Source organism: Nyctereutes procyonoides, unplaced genomic scaffold (assembly GCF_905146905.1).
Source record: "Nyctereutes procyonoides isolate TBG_1078 unplaced genomic scaffold, NYPRO_anot_genome, whole genome shotgun sequence".
In the NCBI taxonomy this organism is placed as follows: domain Eukaryota; kingdom Metazoa; phylum Chordata; class Mammalia; order Carnivora; family Canidae; genus Nyctereutes; species Nyctereutes procyonoides.
Genome location: NW_026575139.1, coordinates 11,205,065 through 11,229,390, shown reverse-complemented (window position 1 = coordinate 11,229,390; position 24,326 = coordinate 11,205,065). Strand labels below are relative to the sequence as shown.

Genomic DNA, 24,326 nt, shown 5'->3' with positions numbered 1-24,326 from the left:
TGACTTAACACATTTTATAACTGGAAGCCTGTACCTTCCACTCCCCCCTCACCCGTTTTGCCCATCCCGCACCCTCTTTCCTCTGGCATCCACCAGCTGTCTGCGTTCGTGGGTCTGTTTCTGCTTTTTTTTTTTTTTTCTTTTTTTGATTTCCACATATAAGTGAAATCATGGGGTATTTATATTTGCGTCTGACTTCACTTAGCTTAATGCCTGTGGTCTGAATGTCGCAAATGGCAACATCTTTTTTTTTTTTTAATGGCTGAGTAATATCCGTTGTGTTTGTGTGGATTTACACACCACTTCTTTATCCCTTCGTTTATCAGTGGACACTTAGCTTGCTTCCGTATCTGAGCTACTGTAAATAATACCGCAGTAGGGGCGCCTGGGTGGCTCAGTCGGTGAAGCGTCTGCCTTCAGCTCAGGTCATGATTCTGGGGTCCTGGGACTGAGCCCCAAGTCGAGCTCCTTGCTCATCGAGGAGCCTGCTTCTCCCTCTCCCTTGCGCTTCTGCACTTGTGCTCGCTCTTTGTGTCAAACAAAATCTTTTTAAAAAATAATGCCACAGTAAACATGAGTATTTTCCAGCATTTTCTTATTCTTCACAACAGTCCTTTCAGTAATTATTAGTATCCTCACTTTACCAAGAAGGAAACTGAGACACAGTAAATGGATGTGCTAACACACACCCTGTTAGTGTTTTCTAGATGATATGTAGTAGAGAAACACACAGATGCTGGTGGCCAGTAGACCTGAGTGATTCCTGGCCACATCTGACAAGCTCTGTGTCACTGAACATCTGTGGGCCTTGGCTTCCTTATGTGTGAACTGGAGGTAATGATACTACCATCCTCGTGGTGTCTGTAGGAATTGAATGAGAGAATACCCTGAGAATGCACACTGCTTGCCATACAGTGAGGGCTTAATAATGAGTATACTTGGTATGGTTATTGGAGACTGAGAAACATCATGTAAAATGCCCCACACATGCAGAAGTTTGGGACCCATTCAGGAATTTGTCCTCCCGAAGCCAGACTTGCAGGATCATGAGAGAAAGGTAGGTGAACATGGGAAGGGTCAGCTGCAGCCAGTTTGGCAAGGGCCGGGTATGCCACTCTAAAGAGTTTGGATGTCACACCATAAATGATAGGGAACATTTGAAAGTTTTTGAGGAGAATGAAAGAATCCTTTGTTTTGTTTTGTTTTAAAAGGTAATAGCTGGATTGGTGAGGGGAATCTCAGTTGGGAGGCTAGAGTCCTGGATAAAAACAGATGGGATCAACAAGAGAGAGTGAAGAGCTGAAGCAGACGTATTTCAGGGCCCAGATTTTGTGACCAGACTAATTAAAATCCTGACCCTAACATTTCTTTTCACCAATAATATTCTATTGCTAGTAGTTACTACGAGTCATGCAAATGCTGAATGGCTTACGTGGGTTACCTCGTTTTCAGTAACAAGAGCTAGTATCATCCCCACTTTCCAGTTAAGGACGCCAGGGCTCCAGGAGGTGACCTGACTTAACCCAAGGTCACATAGCCTATTAGTGATGGAGTCAGAATTGAAACCCGGATGCATCTAATTCCACAGCCCCGTGTTCTTAGGCTTGTTGCAGTTCCTCCTAAAGAAAGTGGGAATAATGAACCCTACCTTGCAGGATGTTGTGGAATTAATGAGGCAGTGAGGGGAAATGTCTAGTACAGACTTAGGCACATAATAAGAAACCCACAAACACCAGGCAACAGCTGGTTCCTTTAGGGGGTATAAGTAAGTGATTGTTGAAGCCCTGTAATTCAGACACCCCACTGTGGTAGAACTAATTCTGTTCACCAGAATTTCTCAGGGCCCTTAAATACCTTCTTCAGGATAAAGCACAAAAGTTTAAGATTCCTGCGTGTGGAGAAATATATTTGATCTTCACTCTTGTAGGTAACCATGGTATGGTTGTTCTCTCTGGATAATTAAGCTGGCAGCGTATTAATCTAGGTGTTTCTGAGGAAGTGACTAAGAGGGCTCCTCTATTCAGGTTAAGTTCACTGTTGTTTAAATGCCATCATTTTTGAGGTAACTGTTCTGTGTTAAGCTTTGTTCTGTCACTAAGGAGTCTGCTTTAAAATCTGAAATTCCATGAGCTAATTATAATACACTGAGTTCTTAATAACCTAAGGTGATTCAGCCTTACAGATTGGGAAGAAAGACCTGGCCGAGAGCCCCAGGCTTTAGAGATGGGAGGTATATAAAAGTTGCTATTGAAAGTCTCCTGGGTCTTGGTGTGATCTTAGTAAGGAGTAAATGATTGATAAATCATTGTTGAATAGATAAAATGATTTCTCTTTGGTGGCCTAATTTCAAGAAATATACTCAGTCAAGTAGTTTTATAATAATGTCAAGCTCTATACTTTCCTCTCAAAAAGGGGTAGTCTTAGAACCCCAGCCTCATTATGATACACAAGTTACATCAATTACTTAATAGAAATGTCCTTATTTAAGATGCAGTCAGTTGCAAGGTGCAGCACCACTGATCTCCTAATAGCCTTGCAGGAAAAAAAAAAAAACTTCTGCACGCTAGATGTACATGTTGACTGCAGGTACACCGTAAATTCAGGAAGGTTACAATGAGGGCGAGGCCTTGGTGTCTTACAGTCACAGGAAAATAAGGATGTTCTTTTGAAGTGATCATGTTCTGAATTTATCCCTCTGATTTCTTTTTTCAGGGTCAAAGTCAGAGTGGTGGTCATGGCCCTGGAGGTGGCAAGAAGGATGACAAGGTAAATGAGCCAGATATGTCTGTGATGTGAGTAAATTATGGAACCTATCAGAGATGTCAGCTGAGAAGTTCTTTAAGGATTCAGAACTTTCAAAATGCAAAATAAGTAATCCTTGTAGTTATTTACCTGGCCTGGCCTACAGACACAGTGTCTTCCTGATGTTTTAGAAAAGATTATTGACCTGTCAAGTAAGTAGTTATGAATTAATGATTTTTAAATGTATAAAATAACATTGCAGAGTGTTAAATTGCCTGTACTTTTAGTATTTAGTATCCTTAAATGTGAAGAATTGTCTCATCATTTCAGCTCAGACTTTTGGTATATAATTCTGAATTCTGAACTCTAGTCCTTACTGAATAATCACTGGGTATTATAAAAAGAAAGATCAGTTACATTCACCAATTAAAAATGCAGGAATGTAAAACCTAGTTTTATTTTTAAAAGGACAGTTTTGAATAGCATTCTGAAAGATATTACAGCCCCTAGAAATAGATGACGGTCCTACAGAAAGAAGTTTGTGTTTTGATATGATTTGTGCGGTTTTTGTCTTTCCTGCTGTTCTAAAAATTCAAGGACAAGAAAAAGAAATATGAACCTCCCGTACCAACTAGAGTGGGGAAAAAGAAGAAGAAAACAAAGGGACCAGATGCTGCGAGCAAGCTTCCACTGGGTAAGGACACTGTCCCTCCTTGCACTCTCGATTCTGTGGGAACCATCCGTGTGTATGTAGCTCAGAGGTCTGAATGTGGAGGCAGGAAATGGGGTGCCTGAAGCTCTGACTCCTGCGTGTGGCACTCCGCTAGGCTGGAATAAAAGGTGTGTTTTGGTTTTAGCAGCATACAAACAGGGCACAGCTGTGTCTCACTTTAAGAAACTCCAATAATTTCCTTTAGGTAACCAGCTTCTCTGATGTACAGAATGTGTAGTTTTGGATTAGAAAATTCACATTGAGCATGAATAACTCTTAGAAATTCATTTCATGAAGAAATGGAAGACCATTGTGTTAGAATATGAATGTAAACTGTTTCAGCATAGACTAAACTTCAGATCGGGTGACCTGACCCAGCCCACCTCTCCATCTGCAGCCCCGTCCAGTCCCCTTGCTCGCTCTTCACACAGCCCTGCCTTGTGTTCTTTGACTCTTCTACACATTGGAGATTTTTGCTCTTTGCTTAGAAATGTTCTTCCCTCAGTCCTTCCCATGGCTGCCTGCTTCTCAGTGCTTCAGCTCACATTCCTCCTCCACTTCCATCTAACAAGTGTCTTCCTGCTTCGATGAAATAATTTTTAAAATACTTCTTGGTTAAGAATGAAAGGGAGTCAGACAATGAAAAACATGCTATTAATCTACCATAATGAATCAACATGGTATTGATGATGAGTAGATCATTAGATTGCCAGAGGAGCACAGGAAGTCCAGAAACAGTCAAATTACATGGATAATCAGAATGTGGTAAAGGTGACGTTTGAGTTCTGTGGGAAGAGGGGGATTGTTTAACATAAATGGCTGGCATCTTTTATTTGCTATTGAGAAAAAATGAAACTGGACCCCTTTTTGCCAGATGGGTTACAGTCATGAAAATAAGTAAATAAATGAAAATTTAGGAATATATTTAACCTTAGAGAAAAAGAGACATTTTGAAGAAGAAACTCAGAAACCACAAAAGAAAAGGTTGACATTTTTGTCTATGTGTGCTAAAATTCCTGTGTAGCATGAGACTTCAAGCCAAAAGAAAATGCTTGCTATGTATATTAATATCACTAATATTTCACAGTCCTGTCACAGACGGATGCTTTGCTCAGCTCGCCCGCAACCATGTACTCTGACTGGACAGCACTTAGACCTATTTCTCTTAACACCGGTGGGGGAAAAAAACACCGAAGCAAACTATCTTTGGGGTCATTGAGGTTTTTTTCTTCTTACAATTCACTTAGCGGATGTTTTGTATTAGCTATTTAGTCATAGACCTTGTGCTCATTTTTACCTGCTTACAACTGCCAAAGTCCCTTTGCATTTAGGCACCTCATACTTACGATCACCATAAGTCTTAGCCTTTTTTTCTTAAGGATGAACTTAATTGTAAACTTCAAGCTCCAAATTAATAAAACTTTCTTTTTAATTACAGTGACACCTCACACTCAATGCCGGTTAAAATTATTGAAGTTAGAGAGAATTAAAGACTATCTTCTCATGGAGGAAGAATTCATTAGAAATCAGGAACAAATGAAGCCTTTAGAAGAAAAGCAAGAGGTAAATTGAGAAATATTGCATAACTTGCATTTCACAAATTAATAGTTTTAGGTATAGAATTCAGTAACTGAATGAAATATCAAGTAGCTGACTCATTCAGGCTTTTATGAATCATTACTGGCTGCCTCTTAAAAGCACCACCTGCTTTGTAAATGTCATGATATCTAGTAAAACTGTCAGCCCGTGTGCTTTTTAGGTTTAATCTGCTTTTCCTTCATAGGAGGAAAGATCTAAGGTGGATGATCTGAGGGGAACCCCAATGTCAGTAGGAACCTTGGAAGAGATCATTGATGACAATCATGCCATCGTGTCTACATCTGTGGGTTCAGAACACTATGTCAGCATTCTTTCCTTTGTAGACAAGGATCTGCTGGAACCAGGCTGCTCTGTCCTGCTCAACCACAAGGCAAGTTGATGTCTTGTGGACATCACTAGGAGTGCTTTCTCCTTCCTCTCAGATCTGTCCATTCGTGCCGTTTTGTGATTGGCATTGCTTTGTTATGAATGGATTGTGTGAACCTCACATTTCTGCATTAAAACTGATGTTCTCTCTTAGGTGCATGCTGTCATAGGGGTGCTCATGGATGACACAGATCCCTTGGTCACAGTAATGAAGGTAGAAAAGGCCCCCCAGGAAACCTATGCTGATATCGGGGGATTGGACAACCAAATCCAGGAAATTAAGGTAGGGCTAAGAACGAGCTCTGGGTTTCTAAATTTTTGGTTTCTTACTACTATTTCATTTAGGGTACTTGGAGTTATTTTGCAAATTTTGTTTTTTCTTTAGTGATCAAAGCAGTAAGTGACTTAGAGCTTGCCAGCCGTGGTGTTTTGTACTTGTTATTTTTTTTTTTTTGAAAGATTTTATTTATTTATTCATAGACACAGAGAGAGGCAGAGACACAGGCAGAGGGAGAGGGAGAAGCAGGCTCCATGCAGGGAGCGCAGTGTGGGACTCAATCTCCGGTCTCCAGGATCACACCCCGGGCTGCAGGCGGCGCCAAACTGCTGCGCCACCGGGGCTGCCCTATACTTGTTATTTCTATTTCCTAACTCAGGATTAACAAATAGTATGATTGTTCTTCCAGCAGCTGCAGCTTAATCCTTTTGATATGCAACGTTTAATTATCTGTGTGAATATATAATGTTTTCCTCTATGTTGACTTTGACTATGGCTATCTAGAAACCTCCAGTGGGGTGTGGGGATAGTGTGAATGGGGAAGTGAAGTGGTCATTCAGGTTTGCTGTGGGCTAGCCATCTGCAGGGAGGTCATGCAGAGCTGTCACAGATCTGGGAAATAGCCATCATGTCCATTGGTGTAACAGCAATCAGAAAATCTTGCCAGTTCCTTTCTGTAGCTTCATTGAAAGGGGGGTGTATTTTCACTTTAAGTTCCTTTTGGTCAGGAAGAACTTAAATGTTGCTCAAGGCTGACTTCTACAGGACAGGGAGAGGGAAACTGGATGGAACAGGAAGGGGACGGGTACTGGGAGCTTCGGGAGAACATGTTCTTCTCGGTCTGTCCCTCCTGCTAGATGAAATCAGGCACATGGTCTCTAACAAGAGTAAGTGACAGCTTAGCTTGTTTTTGTTGAAAGTGAGACCAAGGGATCCCTGGGTGGCTCAGTGGTTTAGCACCTGCCTTCAGCCCAAGGCGGGATCCTGGAGTCCCGGGATCGAGTCCCACATCGGGCTCCCTGCATGGAGCCTGCTTCTCCCTCTCCCTCTCTGACACACATGAGTGTCTCTCTCATGAATAAATAAATAAAATCCTTAAAAAAAAGAAAGTGAGATCTGTTCATGATGCCAATGAATGGATCTGATAATTTCAGTAAGAAAGCATTTCATTTTTACCAAGTATTTGTTTTCTATAGGAATCCGTGGAGCTTCCTCTCACTCATCCTGAATATTATGAAGAGATGGGTATAAAGCCCCCAAAAGGGGTCATTCTCTATGGTCCACCTGGCACAGGTATGTATGCTCTGGGTTCGACTTTCTGGGCACTCTGTGCTCTTGAGCCACAGCAGTAGCTTGTTGTAATTATTTAGTTCTTGAGTAAGGATGCCACAATTCCTTAGTTTAAAACAAGATTCTCTAAGCAACCTTTTGGACATTTTCTGAATAGATACATAAGCATACCTATTACATAAAAGTATATTTATTTGTATAGTAGGTGGTAAGAAACTGAATTATCCCAGACTCGAAATTGTACACTTAACAGACTTGATGTGTTAAAAACCAGTAGGCAGCACCCTCCCCATCCCTCCTCAGTGTGAATGCAGGTACAATTTGTTTGAATTCCTCTTTGTAATCAAGTATATTAGATTTATGTACTGTGAAACATAAGACTTTAAAGCATTCATAAAAGTAATGTGAGTCCAATAAAAATACTCATAAAGGTAACATGAGTCCATTAAAAAGAGTTTGTGAGACACAAAATAAACCAGGACACTCAACTGTACATTGGAATCACCTTCAAGCTTTAAAAAAATACCGATGCCTGGTCCCATCCCTGAAAATTCTGATCTGTTCATCTGGAGTGTGGCCAGGAACCAGAGCCGTGGTGGAGAACCACGGATTTAAAAGCTCTTCTGTGCTGTTCAAATTGGGTTCATTCTCTGGTCCATTGTACTAAATGAATATAATATTGGATAAATGGATGAAGATAAAAATATATAGTTGGTTCATTATGCAATTAGTTGACCCAGATAGCCCAGGACTTGGTTCACTGCTGTAAATTCCAGAGGAAGCACAGTTATTTGAGTGAACGGATTGCAGAGGATTGCCCACAGCGGAGGAACTGGGAAACAACTGAACTCAGAGGCACGGAGCTTTTGCAGCTATCATCTTTTACGGCCCAGGCAGTGAAGTCTCAGAGAAGCCAGTGACTAGGCCAAGGCTGCAGGAGCTCTGGAACTTGAGCTGGTAACAGGGCTGGAGCTGGAATGCAGGCATCCTCACCTACAGCTGTGGGCTGCCTTTGGTGTGCGCGCACTGCCAGGGGCTGGTAAGAGCTGGGGTATAGCACAGGGTGACAGGCCCGTCAGGAGGAGGAGCCTGGTTTGGTGATCCCTCTGCTACTGAAGTGCCCCAGGACCTAGCCTTGGCTGCTTCTGGACTGGAAGGTGCCATCCACTTAGGAGGTCCTTTTTGTCTTCTGCTCACTATCCTTAATCAGTATTCTCAGGGAGAATTCTATGCTTCTAACCCCCAGGCCTGTCCCTCTGCAGATCTGACCAAAAAGACATCATTGCCCCACAACATGTTGCAAAGCTTAGTGCCTTGTCCTCCTCCCTACTTGAACGAAGTCTTCTACATCACTACACTACATCAGTCTTCTTCATCATCACTCACCAAGCCTGAGCTTGGTCCTTTACTGTCCCAGTGTCTTGATGCCATTCCCTGGCCCTGTGCCCATGTCCTCACCATCAAAGGGGCCAAGGTTTCCAGCCCTGAAGTTCACAGGGTGGCTGCCAAATCTTCTATCTTTGACCTGAAATAGAAATATCAAGGAATGGAGCAGGATTGGAAATGTTTGAGATCATCCCTGAGACTGGGGAGAGGAACTTCCCCATGAGGGCACACCACAGACTGAGAACTCTCTAGAGCTTCCAGCAGCTCTCAGCTGTGGGCTTCATTGGGAGCCAGTCCTGCCTCAGCTGAGCCTTGGGCAAGCCTGCCTGGCACAGGTGTGACTCTCAGCCCCAGGCATGCAGGCCTGGTGCTCCAGGACTGTGGTTCCTAGGCCATTTCCCATCACTGATAGTTTCACAAGAAGTTGAGTTTGGATCTTTAGCCTTGGGTGCATGGGTCGGGTTAAAAACCTATGCAATTTTGAATAACCCAGTAAAACGTATTTTCTGACATTATGATGGTGAATTTAGGAAGTTAAAAATAATCAAAACATTACTTAGGTTTTTGTCAGTTTTCTCTTACCTGCCTTGGAGAACAGAATGTCGAGACACCTGAATGGGGGCATGGCTTTTCATCCACGATCTGCCAATTTCTGATGGCCATTTAAGGGGGTAGTGACAGAGCTTTTAAGTTAAAACAGCACTTGAGGGGTTTCTTCCTTTGTCCTTTTCTTTTTTAATCTAAAACAGGTAAAACCTTATTAGCCAAAGCAGTAGCAAACCAAACCTCAGCCACTTTCTTGAGAGTGGTTGGCTCTGAACTTATTCAGAAGTACCTAGGCGACGGGCCCAAACTCGTTCGGGAATTGTTCCGAGTTGCGGAAGAACATGCACCATCCATCGTGTTTATTGATGAAATCGATGCCATTGGAACAAAAAGGTACACCTTTCTCTTAACTTTGTGTTGATCAGAGGTCAAAACTGTAGCTCTTCTCAGAGCACAGTGATCACCGAGTACCCACTGTATGGCCTGCACGTTGGTTTGCCACAGCTCCTGCCATCCATGGCTCTCTATGGATGCCTCAGGCTCTGCTCTCCCAGGTGCCAGCCAGCCACCACCCGGGAGCTGTGACTGCCTGGAGAGCAGTCCATGACCTTGTCCTGAGCATCTGCTCTGAGCCAGGCATCATCTGGACTTTGGGGACGCAGGCCCTGCCCTCGAGGAGCCCCAGTCGGGTTAGGGCTCAGATACCACATGTGGAGACTGAGTTAATGATAGAACCTCAGGCGCGAAAACTTCCATGATTTAAATAATGTAACGTGGTGGTTGGGAGGGTGTGCTGATTTTGTTGCTAGAATTCATTGAGGGTGTCAGAGGTTGCCAGAGCTGTTACTGATTTACCCTTCAGCAGGAGATCAGTTAGGTTTTCAAGATGAGTTAGGTTTTCACTCGTTCTCTTCTTTTTCAAAGATACGACTCAAATTCTGGTGGGGAGAGGGAAATTCAACGAACGATGTTGGAACTGTTGAACCAGTTGGATGGATTTGATTCAAGGGGTGATGTGAAGGTCATCATGGCCACAAACCGGATAGAAACCTTGGATCCAGCACTTATCAGACCAGGTCAGGTTTGCTTTAGTTCCTTCATGGAGAATTGCCGTGTTTGTGTGTCTGTAAGTGCACTTTCAGGGGATTTAAAATGATACACACTAGGAACGCCCGGGTGGCTCAGTGTGTTGAGCATCTGCCTTCAGCTCAGGCCATGATCCCAGGGTCTTGGGATGGAGCCTCACATCAGTCTCCCTGCTCAGAGGGTAGCCTGCTTCTTCCTCTGCCTGTGCCCCTGCTCATGTGATTGTTCTGACAAATGAATAAAAACTTTAAAAAAAAAAAAAAAAAAAGACTATCAAGGCAAATCCGTTATTGAAGTACAGAGTAACTTACTAAAAACTGTCCCCTGAGGGAAGCCCAGGTGGCTCAGCGGTTTAGCACCTGCCTTCAGCCTAGGGCGTGATCCTGGAGCCCCCGGCATCGAGTCCCACTCAGGCTCCCTGCATGGAGCCTGCCCCTCCCTCCCTCTCTCTCCCTCCTCTCTCTCTCTCCTGTCTCTCATGAATAAATAAAATCTTTTAAAAAAAAAAATGTCCTGAGGTTGGACGGACATGATGCAGTGGGTGCAGTGTGCCTCTCTTAATTCCAATCTTAAGTGGTGAATCTTTCCCATTATGAAAATTCTTTTTTTTTTTCTGAAGTAATTCACATGCTAAGTCAGGTTCATTTTTTTACATTCAGGTAATACCAGAGCAGCAGTGGCTAATTTGTTTTTAACACAATCTGTCCTCATCCATTACATACGCCATTCAGGAACCACTCCTTTACTTCTGCGGGTACCAGGGCAGAGAGGAGTTCTTTGAAATGGGATGAATTCAAATGTAGATAATTACAAACTACAGGAGGAGTGTTTGCTCCTCAGGATATGGCGCAGACTGCGTGAGTGAGGAGACTGGCTCAGGTTGCTCCCGGAGCCAGAGCCACACCTGGGGACCGCACAGGGCTGTGACTGGAAACGTTTTCTACCTGCAGGCCGCATTGACAGGAAGATTGAGTTCCCCCTGCCTGACGAAAAGACTAAGAAGCGCATCTTTCAGATCCACACAAGCAGGATGACGCTGGCTGATGATGTGACCCTGGACGACTTGATCATGGCTAAGGATGACCTCTCTGGTGCTGACATCAAGGTGAGGCCTGGGCTGGATACTGCTCGATGTCGTGTGCGTGGGGGGGTGGGGGGGAGGGAGGGAGGGGACGTCTCTTCCCAGAGGACCAGAATAGAGCCAGGCCTGGGCGCTGAATATGGGTCCAGCTGCTTTGCAGGTGAAGACCTGGCTGTTTGTCAGGTGTATGTGCAGGGGTTGGGTGGGGACAGCACATGTGGGGGCCTTTTCATGCCAGAGCCTGCCCTGAGCTGCATAGCGTTGGCCTCCCTAGAACTAGGTTGGTGTCTTCGTTAAAGTTCTTTTTAAAATTGTAATCATTTTAAAATTTTGCACTACCTCTATATTTTGAAAATTTGAAGTCTTCAGAAAAGTTGCAATAGCAAATACTGATACATCCATCACCTCGATTTATCAAAAGTTACCATTTTATTGCTTTATCTTTTTGTTCACAAATAACACTTTCTTTTTTGCTAAACCATTTGAAATATCCTGAAGGCCAAAACCAGATAGAAACTTCAGTGTCAGGACTGTGTTTTTGTCCTGTCATGTTGCCTGGGTCCTTGTTTTACTTTTGACAAGTGATGACTGAGAAAATAAACGTATCACCATAAATATTGTCCTGAGATTTACGTCTTTTCTCTCATGACCGTAAATGAAATGGGTGCTCTCTGGTGTAAGTGCCTCCGTGGCCCGGGAACATCGCTCCCTGCACATTGAGAACTTCCCCGCCAGGCCACCCGCTGGTTAGAACCCGAGTCTGTCCTCCCCTCAGAGCCACTTCTGATCCTCTGAGAAAATAATTACAATGTGTAAAACATTCAAAAAGATCTCCTCTTTTCCCAAATGGCTTAAGCAGTTTGTTTAGTCTGCGCGTCTCACGCCTCACTCAAAGTCGCTCTCGAGTTGTTAGAATGCAAATAAAAAGTATTTCCCTTTCTGAGCATACCATTCTTTCTTACAGGCCATCTGCACAGAGGCTGGTCTGATGGCCTTGAGAGAGCGTCGGATGAAAGTAACAAATGAAGACTTCAAGAAATCTAAAGAAAATGTTCTTTATAAAAAACAAGAGGGCACCCCCGAGGGACTGTATCTCTAGCGGACCAGAGCTGCCTTCAAGGAGATGGTTGGGCGTGTCCTGACCCCTCCAAGGGAGGAGGTGGGGGAAGCCCCCGGAGGAAACCATGTTCCAGTTGATCTTTCTTAGCAAAACCTCCCGTGTACCTTTTTGCGCGTGATGTGTAGGACACCCCCTGGGCTGCCTTCCTCTGTGGGTCACGTGCAGTGCTCTGTCCCCAATAAAGCGTGCTCCCCCTCCAGCAGTTCATCCTGTTTCTGCAGCCTCCACACTGGCGCTCAGCAGCAGCAAGCAGGTGGAGGCTCCTGGGTGAGGACTGGATGCAGACTCCACACCTCTTGCCCGGCTGACAGCAGCTCACGGGGAAGCATCTCCACTGTCTCAGCAACAAAGGCTGAGAGCGTGGCCATGGCTTTAAGGAAACAGCTTTCCGCGTTGGAAGGTCTGCAGATCAGGTGACCTCACACGGTGTCTCGGCACCCTGGGGCAGGAGCAAAGTGTGGTGCTTCTGCGGGGAACCCACGGCCGCCTGAGGGCCCCCCTGCCCTGCCATCCCTCGTGCTTCCTTCTGTTCAGGAACCTCCTTCGTCTCCAGGGCCTTCAGACCAGTGCGAACCTCCCCTTCCCCATCTACTGCCACACTTCTCTCTGTTCTAGGCACTTCCATGTGCAAGCTGGGAAGGAGGTGGGGCAGCCGAGGCAAATGGCCACTCAGGCCGCCCGTCTCCCCAGGGTCCATCCCTCTCTAGCCACACACTGGCTTTTCTGGATGGGATGCCAAAGAAATGCAACTTCAGCAATTACAGACATCATGGCTTTTAGGGTTTTTTTTTTGTTTGTTTTTTTAGAGCAGGACCTCAGAATAATTAACTGGTAGGAAACTGCTTTAAGAGCTAATAACTGCAAGGCAGGTCCTTTTCAGAAGAAAGCGGTCTGAACGTGGGTATTTACATTTCATTCCATTCACAGCCCTCAGAATCAGGGACGTGGCCCATCTCAGGCAGGGCTGGGTCTGTACTCTCCTCACGCGGCCGTCCGCTCCTCTGCAGCAGGGCCCTTCCCTTGGGCAGGGCTTGCCACACATGGGTGCACCCGAGCCCTCAGGGCTCCTGGTCACCTGTAGACTGGCAGCTGGGCTGAGGTGCACCTGCGAGGCTGCTTCCCTAACAGGCACCTAGACACTGCTGGTCTGCAGCTGGGCAGTGGCAGGAAGGGGGGCTTAGGGGTACGCTGGGTATAGGCCAGAGCACCCAAGCCTCTGCTCTGGTCCGAGGAGATGGGCAGTCTGCTCTCCTCACCAGCCTGGGGACCGGTTCTAGGGTTGAGTAACCAGAGCTTCCCTGTCATCACCACAAGGCCCAGAGACCCCGGCAGGACCACCAAGGATGCCAACCCACAGGGCACACTGGCTGGGCGGAGGAAGGGTGGGACCAACAGGCCCACCACGGGACATTCAGTATCACTGGGCATGGTTCTCACCTACACGTCCACGTGGTCACATATATAATATGCAAACAGAAGCTTCTAGGTTGTCTGCACATCCCAAAATGTGCAAGAGGTAAGACACGGATAGCCTAGGTACAAACACTAAGATCAGAAACTTCAAAGGCAGAGGTCTTGTAAGCACACTCAGGCCCATGGTCCATGTCGGCGCCCTCCTGCCTGGGCTCTAGTCCTCGAGCAGGAGCTCGAGCTCCTCCATGGGCAGGCGCACCCGGAGCTCCTTCTCTGTCATCAGGTCCAGGATCTCCTGCATCTCCTCAGGGAAAGTGCTGCACGGCGTCCAGGTACAGTACCTAGGACAAGGAGGCCTGCACTGTCCACGCGCTGTCCCCCGCCCCGTCCCCCGCCCCGTCCCCCTCGGCAGCACCACACACGGCACACGCTGCCAGGAAGACACGACTCAGGAGCGAGGCCGCCTGGTTCCCCAGTGGCCCAGGGACCCCTACGCCAGGAGCACCCAAACTCTGGGCAGATGATGGCAGCCCCAGGAGACACTGGCCCCGTGCAGGGCAAGGCTTCCCTAGCAGGTCTGGGGGTGCCGTCCCCAGTGATGCGGACGGTGGATGTGTGCAGACCTCGTGGTCTCGGGGACTCACCTTAGCCCAAGGACAACTCTGCAGGGCTTTGTAGAACACGCCTTTGCTCCTCTCTCTGTTTCCTGAGGAAACCTGAGGCAGGGGAGGAATTTGAAGGTTCACTGGAGCAGACGCTAAGGCTATGGAAACCACTCTGGGTGCCCCGCACGGACCCACAGGGGGCTCACGGCACCCAGCCAGCCCGCGGAGGGGTGGCACCGTCATGGCGGCCCCGGGCCTGAGACCCTGCGCCATTGGGTGGGAGCAGGCGGGGCCCGTGACCTCTGGGTTCACCTCCTCCCTCCCCGGGCCAGCAGGCCTTGGGTGTCACAGGAGGCTCAGGCCTTGATGCAACATGGGGACCATTTGATGAGATCTCAGAGGAATGAGACCCCGTCCCCCGTGGCTCCTCCAGGGAACCCCATCCCGGCAGAGCCGTCCCCGGGTCAGCAAGCACCTGCATTTGCTCAAGGCTTCTCCTGGCCCCCGCCTCCCCAGGTGCATTCCCACGGGGACAGCCCACTAGTGGCCACTGGCTCTACCCGCCCGGTGGCCGGCACACGGCATCGAGGACAGTGGAGGGCTGCTGGTGGCCCTCCCGGAACCAGGGACAGCACCTAGAGAGCCTGGGGCTCGGGCACTCCGGCCACCAAGGATGGCCGCCCCACCTTCCCGGTTCCTCCAGGCTGATGCCCAGAAACGGCCAGCACCTGTGAGCACAGGCTGTCACCACCCCCGGAGCTTGCTGCGGAGCCCAGGGCACCACTGTGCCCCCTCGGCCCTTTCGAGGCCGGGCCTCCCCAGTGAGTGGAGTTGTCCTTCCTTCATGCACCAAAATATCTCAGCGTGGGATCCCTGGGTGGCACAACGGTTTGGCGCCTGCCTTTGGCCCAGGGCGCGATCCTGGAGACCCGGGATCGAATCCCACATCGGGCTCCCGGTGCATGGAGCCTGCTTCTCCCTCTGCCTGTGTCTCTGCCTCTCTCTCTCTCTATCATGAATAAATAAATAAAATCTTTAAAAAAAAAAAAAAAGAGAGAGAAGAACTGCAATACTAGCCAAAACAACAACAAAAAGGTGTGGCTGACAGGTGACATGCAGAGGGAATGGCACCCTTGACAGCGCCCCCACGACGGGTTTCAAGCGCAGTTCCCAACTTAGCAGGCGGTGCTCAGTGTCTAATCCTTTCTTCTCCCAAATGCAGCTGCACTTCCTTCCATCATTTTTGCAGGGAAAAGCAAGTGAGTAAATACACTTGCGTGTGTGTAGACCTGCAAATGCGTACCCGCGCACACAGGAAGGCGCACACACACGGAAAGGCGCACATGCACACGAGACGGCGCACACACATGCACACACCACCCGCTCTCCGCCACAGGGCCGGCTCCCTCCGGTCCTCTCCTCACCAAGCCCTCTGGCCCAAGCTGGATTTCTCCACCGGGTTATCAGTGCCTCAGGAGCCAACCCAGGAGCCGCAAGAAGTCACGCACTAATTCGTCCCTGGTCCTACACTAACCTTTCCAGAAAGACAGAAATTTCTTGAGGGCCCCAGTCTTTTTTTGCCAAGTCAACAAGAATTTTTCTGTCCACAATCCAACCAAACCTGGCTCACGGGAGAGTCCTTGTAAGAACACGGTAAGTCTGTCTCTGCTCATCCCTACCGACGACGACAGAAGTTAAACTGGCAAAGGCGCCGGCCTTCCCGGTTTACATCGCAGGGTATCACGTGCTTACAAAGACTCGCGCACTCCTTCGGCCGAGCGGCCCCAGCACAGGAGCTCCCGACCGCCGCCCCCGACCAGCAACAGGCAGCAGCCACGAATGCGCCATGACAACTGCCCCAGCATCTGTGCTTCTGAAAGTTTCATTTCACACACAGGCACCAAAACATAAAATCTGAGCTTTTGGGTCTGATGAATGAATAAATGTTAAAAACACACGCTGCTGAGATGCCATGTCCTCCCGGCCACTTGGGCCTTTCAGAGCTCGGGGAGCCACGCCAACGTGGATTCTGACCTCTCCTGACCCCTACTGTACTTTCTCTGCATCTCTACACCTGAACTCGGTCATATGTCAATTGGAAAAGTTCAAATACTTTGCCTTGAGACTTTATCCGCTGGGAACGTAAGAGATAAGGAAGGTCAGTCCTGGCGTCTGCGAAGTACAACACTGATTAGGGTCACTTGGGTGTGATTCCGCAGCCTTCGGGTGAAACACGCAAGCAAGCCAGGAGACGATGTCCCTGCAAAACCATGCACTTCGGCACTGGACGTATCACAAGAAACATGACCCGTCCCAACGCCAGGTCCTTAACCAAACGCGGCCTCCACACGCACCTTCACAGAGTTAAACAGCACCTTCCCACATTCAATCACTACCGTGCTTTTAAGTGAGAGCAAAGCTGCCCTGGGGAGGCCCACTGTCCAAGCTACATCCTGGGGTGGGTCTTGACTAAAGACAGAACGGAATCGAGGCCCAGGAATTCTTAGGAACACGTGGCAGAGAATGAAGTTCCCCACCCACCGAGCGCTCTCGGGCCATCTCCAGGCTGCTGACTCGAGGACGTCAACTCCGAGACACAGGAAGCTCTGCTGCATCAAACAGCCCAGTGGTCACGCCTGTCCCTCGACCAGAGCCTCGAGGACAGATGCGACCTGCGCCCCCTTCCCAAGTCCCAGAGACACGGCGGGACGCCACCACGGCTCCCAGACGGACTAAGCAAGGCTGAGGAGGGGAGGGGGCAAGAGGGAGCCCCTGCCAGCCTTCCTGGGATGTGGCTACTGGACACCAGACGTTCTCACTGGTGAGGAAGCGGCAGGGCTCTGCGGAAAAACAAGAACATGAAACATTTTCTTACCAAGAAATTCAAATACATTCTCCACAATAAGGGGCACTGGCTGCCGCTGTCACTCCGCAAGGCATTTTCAAACAGGGCTTTGATCCGATGCGTCAGGCCGGTCTCGGGAATCGTGGTGTGGACATCTCTGCCATCCACCCTGCAAGACAAAGGCTCCCGTGACCCCGAGCCAGGTTCTCGCCCTACCCAGCACCATCAGAGGAACAGGTGCGTCAGTGACAGCAAACGTGAACTCCAGCAGGATCGCTGGGTCAGGCACGGTGCCGCCCGCAGGTCTGGGGGCGCTCAGGGTACAGACACGACATGGCCCCTCCAGGCCAGAGGAAGGCGGCGCCCAGGCTTCATGTCCCCCAGCAGAGTCAGCCCAGAACTCACGCAGCATCTCCCTGCTTCTCTGCCTCACCTTTACTCAACAGAATGCAGAGCCTACTTGATGGGAAGGAAAGTCCTTTCAGTTTAGGGAAAGTAGAGTGAGTAAAGCCCCAACAGGAGAAATTAAAAAAAAAAAAAAAAAAGAGAAAAACAAAGTGAAACACTCTTCAGAGGCAACTCTGAGTAGTCAGCAGATACCAGGTGAGCATAGCCACGGCTACCGCACTCCCGGGACTGCCGCTCAACCTGTGGTCACACACTGTCAAGAGGGACCCGGAGGACGTGATGCCGTCGCCGTCGTCCTTAGTAACGATGAGAGGCCAGCAGTGAGTTCACACCCCTCTGTGCTTAGCACTTCCCTCGCTGGCCCCTCCAGGGCTGCTCAGCTATTCTTCCCACATTACGGAAGGGAACCTACTAGACCTGATGTGACCTGCCCCGGGCCACACAGCCGAGGAGTGGAAGGTCTGAATCTGGATCGAATCCAGGGTCCTACGCTGGAGCCCAGGTCTCGCCCATTACGCTTTTGCCACAGCTCCTCAGACAGCTGCACGCCTGACCGGCAACACCCATGCATCATAAGCAATGTGCAGGAACCCAAACGGGCCATCCCTGCAGCCTAGGGAGACGGCATGGAAGCCCCTAATGAAAGCCGCTGCCACCTGCAAAGCTTGGTCCTCCCTCGTTGTGTCATCCTCGGTTACCTGGACACCCACAACAGGCGCTGACCTGTATTCCCTCCTGGGTCCCGGAGGCCTCACAGGGCAGCGGGTCTGTGGACACACAGACAAGATGTGTGTACTAACCTCTGAACACTTTCCACCAACGTCTTCCTCATCTTCTCGGCTTCAATCGCAAACAACCAAGGCTCCAAGGGCTTGGTAGACCTGGTAATGGCATCGAAGAATCTTCTGGTCTTACTGGCTGTGTGGGACTTACTCTGAATCTGCACATAGGACCTCCAAAGAACCTGGTTGCCCGGATACAACTGCAGGGCCTCCGAGAGTGCCTGCCGCAGGGGAGCCAGAGGGTAAACGCTGACCTTCATGTGGAATCGGAGCAGGCTGGTGTGCATCAGCATGACAGCCTCAAGAACGCTGCTCGGGCTCTGTGCGCTGCCTGCGTCCTCGGGGCTGGAGCCACCGGGGGAAGCGGAGCCCTTCAGTTTTGCGTACACCTGCTCGCATACCCGCACAGCAGCGTCGATCCCCACAGTCAAGTACTGGAAGAGCATGAAGCACCTCACCAGGCTAATGAGGCGGTGACAGGGCCCTGCAGGGGCGGTGGGGGCGGGACTGCAGACCCAGCTCCCCCCCAGACAGTCCTGCAGCGCGTGTTCGTATGCCTTCCGAGCTTTCAGGATGTGGACGGCCAAGACTGGCCCAGAGTAGGGCCCGTAGGGACCGCTCTCGGTCAGTCTGGTCAGCACGTGGACGGCGCGGGCCGCAGAGGCCCCCCTCGGGTCTGGCAACAGCTCCACCTCCAGCTCGGCATACAGCAGGCTGAGCTCACACACCTCCCAGTCCCTCAGCTCCCTGCTCCCTGCCGCGCTGAGTGCACTGTCAAACACCTTCCTGGCCTCCTCCGTGTTGCCCAGCAGCCACTCCAGGTGCGCATACTGCTTCCAGAGGCAGAGATTGTTGCGGTTTTCTGGCTCCTTAAGGAGATTTTTGGCTAGTTTTTTGCAGTTCTTTCCTTGTGACTTCAACCTTTTCTTGTTTTTAGTGTGAAGACACCAGATGACCTGGAAGTAAAAAGAAAAGGATTCCCAAGTGCTCTGTGATTTTTAAAGCCATCCCTTTGGACCATCAACTTCAGAAAGCCACACAGGTGTCTACACTTCCTTCCTTCGTCACGTTTGCTAAACACTGAGGCTCTCTGAGCTCGACAACAAATCTGGATTGTACCAAGGTGACCGGCGCCCCCAAACAACCCCGTCCAGGTTTCCATCCGAAACCTCGATAAACAAGGCTCATATGCTCCAAATATTCTTCTCCAGGGAAAGGTGGCCACATTTTATTGCACGCTATTTTCACAATACATGCTGTACACAACCTGCAGTTGGAGCCCCCGAACTCAGGGTGTCAGGGGTCAGTGCTAACTGGTGGCCAGCAGGAGGCAGAAGAGTCCACCCCAGAGGAATTTCTAGCAGGAAGACAGACACGAAGAGCAGGGTAAGTAAGTAGCTTATTTTATCTACTTTAATCAACCCTGAGATCCTCCAACCCCTGCCTAAGCTTGGTTCTTCACACTAACTGCTCCTACAACCCCAAACACCTGGAAACAGAAAGGCGACCACCATGAACAGCTCCAGCCACTGATGAGCTGCATACTCCCTGCTTTCCTCCCCTCTGCAGCCCCTCTGCAGGGGCAGCCACACCCTGGGACTTTGGGGATCCCTGAACAAAGTGATGCCATGGCCCAGTGCTCCGAGGAACACCAAGAGCCCTCGATTGTTCCTGAAGCCCCCATATGGGACTGGCGGGGGCCAGAGTTACCTTCGCCATCTCGTACCGTAGCCAGGAGAAGCAGAGCTGAGACCTCTCCTGGCCTGAAAACAGAGGCATCACAAGGTGAAAGATGTTGCGGATGAACTCCTCGCCCTCTCGATTGTGACCCCGGGTCCAGCGCCGGCAGCCCAGTGGGTCTGAGCGGCCCACACAGCTGACGCCAGAAAAGGAAAGGTTGAGAGAAGTCAACGGCTTTTCATCATAAAGCCCATTGTCAAAGATGCTGTTCTCATCCATGGCCAGGTAGAGGCAGGAGGCTGGGGGGCTGAGGTCAGAGGGCACGCCCAGGAACTGCAGAAAGGCTGCGACCAGCTGAAACCGAAGATCTGGGCTGGAGAGCTGGATCAGAGATGGCGAGATGTCATCGAACAGCACCTGCGACACAGACAAGGTGGAGTGACCCTCTGGGAAGCTGGGGTGGTTTACCTCGCCAAGCAACAAGGCTTCTCGACTTTCCCCAGGGCTCCTTTCACATGATGTGTGAACGATTCAACTTTATCCAATTTAAAACTTTAAACAGACAAGATCTAGGTTTCCCCGGCAAGATGCAAAAAAGCCAGAGGTTTTTTTCCTTGAAAGGCCCTGGGGAGCCAGAGGGGAGCCTGAGGGAGGCGGCAGGAGGGGGGCCAAAGAGGAGCTGGAGGGGACCTGGCACCATTCTCACACTTCCCAGAGACTCTCAGGAGGGAAGACTGTGAAGACAGGGCTTAAGCCAAAACCTTCCAAAGGAGCCTCACAGAAAATCTAGGATTATGCTCACTTCTGAAAGCACACATAATTGCTTTCATAGTTACTTGGATAAGTTACAACCCTTAAAACTCTTTATTAAGATAGAAGATAAGAATTTTATCATTTGAGGGCACCTGGGTGCCACAGGAGGCAATTAGACTCTTGATTTTGGCTCAGATCATGATTTCAAGGTCATGAGATCGAGCCCCGTATTGGGCTCCAAGCTCAGGGCAGAGTCTGCTTGGGATTCTCTCTCCCTCTCCCCTCTTCTTTCTCTAAAATAATAAATAAATCAATCTTTTTTTTTTTTTTTTAGCGGTCTAGCACTGCCTGCAGCCCAGGGTGTAATCCTGGAGATCCAGGATCGAGTCCGTCGGGCTCTCTGCCCCCACCCCTCTCTCATGAATAAAGAAATAAAATCTTAAAAAAAAAAAAAAAAAAAAAAAAAAAACAACCTTCTGGTCTCCAAACAGAATCTCTTCTATTTAACTAATGCCAAATGTCCAGAGCCACTGGCCACCAGGCATGGAGTAGCACAGACCAAGTCACTCAATGACAGCAAACAAGATAATATAAGTGAAGTGCGTGATGCACAACAGGTGCTCAGTAATGTAGGTTCCTTCCCCAGCAAGACTAGCCGTGTACGAACTGTCCCAGGATGGCCTCCCTGAATAGTTCCTCCCGTCTCCCCGGTCAAATCTATCTGCCCCATCTCTGAGGACGCACAAGCCTGGTGGGGAAAGTGCATACAGCTAAATAACCTCGGACAGGGATACCACTTAAAAAAAAAAAAAAGTTTATTTATTTATTCATGAGAAACACAGAGAGGCAGAGACACAGGTAGAGGGAGAAGCAGGCTCCATGCAGGGAACCCGATGTGGGACTTGATCCCAGGACTCCAGGATCACACCCTGAGCAGCAGGCAGACGCTAAACCACTGAGCCACCCAGGCGTCCCAAGGGATACCACGTTTTTAAAACCCTGAGTCCTCAGGCTTCCTTGAGAAAAATTCTCTGAATAAACTGGAAGACAATCTCCAGAGGGGCCTACCCTCCTCCTGGGTACAGAAACCAGCCGGTCAAGTCCCCCTGTGCTCCCACATCACCAGTGGCCGATGAAATTTCCACAGACAAGAACAGGAGTGAGCAAACATCCCCCAAGCCAGGCCGGTGCTCTGAGAGCTCAACAAACTTCCTTCAGGTAAGCACCCCATGGAAGTGGGAGAAGGTAGGGACCCCGCAGCTGCCCTCCCTCCCGGGCTGGGACACTTACCTGTCTCTCAGGGTCCTCACAGTCTTCCTCAGTTTGCTTCTTGGACTTATCAGGGCGCCATGGCCGCCAGTGCCTCTGGTCTCGGGACCGCTCGGCGGCAAGCCAGATCTGCCACTTGGGCAGGCTCTTATCTCTTATTTCCTGGTCCTCGTCTTCTGGTTCATCATCCTCATCATCTAGGCAAGAATAAACCTTTTAGCTCACCTCACCAGCAAATAAAACTGCCACTGACACCCAATCGGTCTGCTGGTCTGGAGTGGGCATCTGCAGTGCCAAGAGGAGTAAGACAGGCCTAGCATTCTGGGACATGCAGGGGTTCAAAGGCATTGAGGGACCCTCCGATCATGAATCACGTTCCCAAAAACCCCTGGCAGATCACTAATGAAATCAGATGATTTTTAATGCTATCACAGCAATTAACATGGGAACACACATATCCTAGAGCAGCACTGTCCAATAGAACCTTTTATGACAACAACGTAATAGGTATCTTATGTGTCTAATACGGCAATCAGCCACCTGTCACTCACTGGGCACCTGAAATGCAGCTGGCAGCAGAACTAAATCTTTAATTTTATTTCATCTTAATTTAATTAAAAAGGCTGCATGTGGCTAATGCCTCCCAATCCTGGACAACACAGTTCTAGAACGCTACATGACATGTTCAGAATGGAAGAAAAGTCTTGGGTCTTCAGTAAAGTTCAATATTTACAAATAAGGGGCAGCCCGGGTGGCTCAGTGGTTTAGCGCTGCCTTCAGCCCAGGGCATGATCCTAGAGACCCAGGATCGAGTCAGGCTCCCTGCATGGAGCCTTCTTCTCCCTCTGCCTGTGCCTCTGCCTCTCTCTCTCTCTCTCATGAATAAATAAAATCTTTTTAAAAAATTTACAGGCAGCCCCAGTGGCTCAGAGTTTAGCGCCACCTTCGGCCCAGGGCGTGATCCTGGAGACCTGGAATCGAGTCCCACGTCAGGCTCCCTGCATGGGGCCTGCTTCTCCCTCTGCCTGTGTCTCTGCCTCTCTCTCTCTGTGCCTCTCATGAATAAATAAATAAAATCTTAAAAAAAAAAATTTACAAATAAACAGGGTATATAAAATGGTACAGCTACCCTAGAAAACAGGAGGTCGATTTCTTATAAAATTAAATGTGCACAAAACAAAACACACTTTCTATAAGACCTGGGACCTGTATTCTTGGGTGCTGGCACCAGAAAAATGAAAACCCATGTACCCACAAACACCTGTACCCCAGCAGCATTATTCGTAACAGCCACATGCCGGGAACACTCCCAACATCCTGCAGCCAGTGAGCAGCAAAATAAACCACGGTACGTCTACACCACGAACTACTCCCCAAGATAGATGCAACAAATGACAGATGCACGCAACAATTCCCACAGATTTCAGGGGAATGACACTAAATGGAAAAAAAACAACAACTGATCATTAAGAAGTTAGAGAGAAAACAGATGTTGGTGAGGATGTGAAGAGACTGGAACCCCTGTGCAGCAATGGCGGGAACATAAAACGGTGCAGCCCTGAGGACAGTACAATGGTTTCCTCAAAGAATCAAAAAAACTACCATACGATCCAGCATTTTCACCTCTGGGTACCTGTACACTACACTCCCTGCAGCATCACTCACAACTGCCAAAAGGTGAGGCAACCTCAGCGTCCGACAACAGTTGGACGGAGACATTGCACTAAGTGAAATAAGCTAGTCACCACACAACAAAATTGTCTGCTCCCCTTCTCTGGGGTCCCTAAAATAATCAATCCATAGAGACAGCAGGTGCCACGGTGGTCCTCAGGAGCAGGGAGGGAGGGGGAGCTGCTGCGTAGTGGGTGCGGGGTTCCCACTGGGGACGTGAGTGCTGAGGAGACGGACAGATGCTAAGACACTTGTACGAGAGTGTACATGCAGTCAACGCCACGGCACTGTGGGCTCAAAAAATGTTTTTTTCAACGGTAAATTGTGTATATATTTTTATAACAATAGGAAATTGTTCTAAAAAGTCACACGCCACATAATTCCATTTATATAACATACGCGAAATAACATGACAACATAATAATAGTGACGACCTCAGAGGGGAGCATGGCAGGGATAAAGGCTACAAGGGACAGCATCGGGGAACTCTGTGCTGATGACTGGTTCTGTACGTGACCGTGGACATGGTTAAAGGAAGCTGCACATGTGATAAAGCCCATCAGTACCAAACATGCATGCACCTATGTGCTTGCCACACACTGCTGGGGCCAATATCTGGACTGTGCTTCTGCATCCTGGCACTGCCATGGGCGGGAACTGGTGGGGGACACTAAACCTCCCAGTGTACTTTTTTC

At 48.9% G+C, this 24,326-nt stretch overlaps 2 protein-coding genes across 3 annotated transcripts in view; one reads left to right on the top strand and one right to left on the bottom strand.

Moving 5' to 3' along the window:
• The first annotated feature begins 804 nt into the window (after positions 1–804).
• On the top strand, positions 805–12,412 carry PSMC1 (proteasome 26S subunit, ATPase 1). Of its 2 annotated transcripts, XM_055304093.1 has the most exons (11): positions 923–1,057; positions 2,713–2,766; positions 3,340–3,436; positions 4,893–5,017; positions 5,238–5,423; positions 5,574–5,702; positions 6,893–6,989; positions 9,122–9,311; positions 9,843–9,994; positions 10,955–11,109; positions 12,050–12,412. In XM_055304093.1, exons 1-11 carry the CDS (start codon positions 977–979, stop codon positions 12,182–12,184), a joined length of 1,401 nt encoding a protein of 466 aa, XP_055160068.1. In that variant the 5' UTR covers positions 923–976; the 3' UTR covers positions 12,185–12,412. The 2 variants fall into 2 exon arrangements, with proteins under 2 accessions (XP_055160067.1, XP_055160068.1); XM_055304092.1 differs by lacking the exons at positions 923–1,057; positions 10,955–11,109; positions 12,050–12,412 and adding an exon at positions 805–834 and having other exon boundaries at positions 9,843–10,227.
• Positions 12,413–13,088: 676 nt separating this feature from the next.
• The window catches only part of NRDE2 (NRDE-2, necessary for RNA interference, domain containing), a 46,125-nt gene continuing 34,887 nt past the window's right edge, over positions 13,089–24,326 (bottom strand). The window contains 7 exon segments of the mRNA XM_055304091.1: positions 13,089–13,931; positions 13,933–13,959; positions 14,263–14,334; positions 17,099–17,237; positions 18,277–19,214; positions 19,969–20,355; positions 21,982–22,157. Coding sequence (XP_055160066.1) covers positions 13,833–13,931; positions 13,933–13,959; positions 14,263–14,334; positions 17,099–17,237; positions 18,277–19,214; positions 19,969–20,355; positions 21,982–22,157 — 1,838 coding nt within the window. The 3' untranslated portion in view covers positions 13,089–13,832.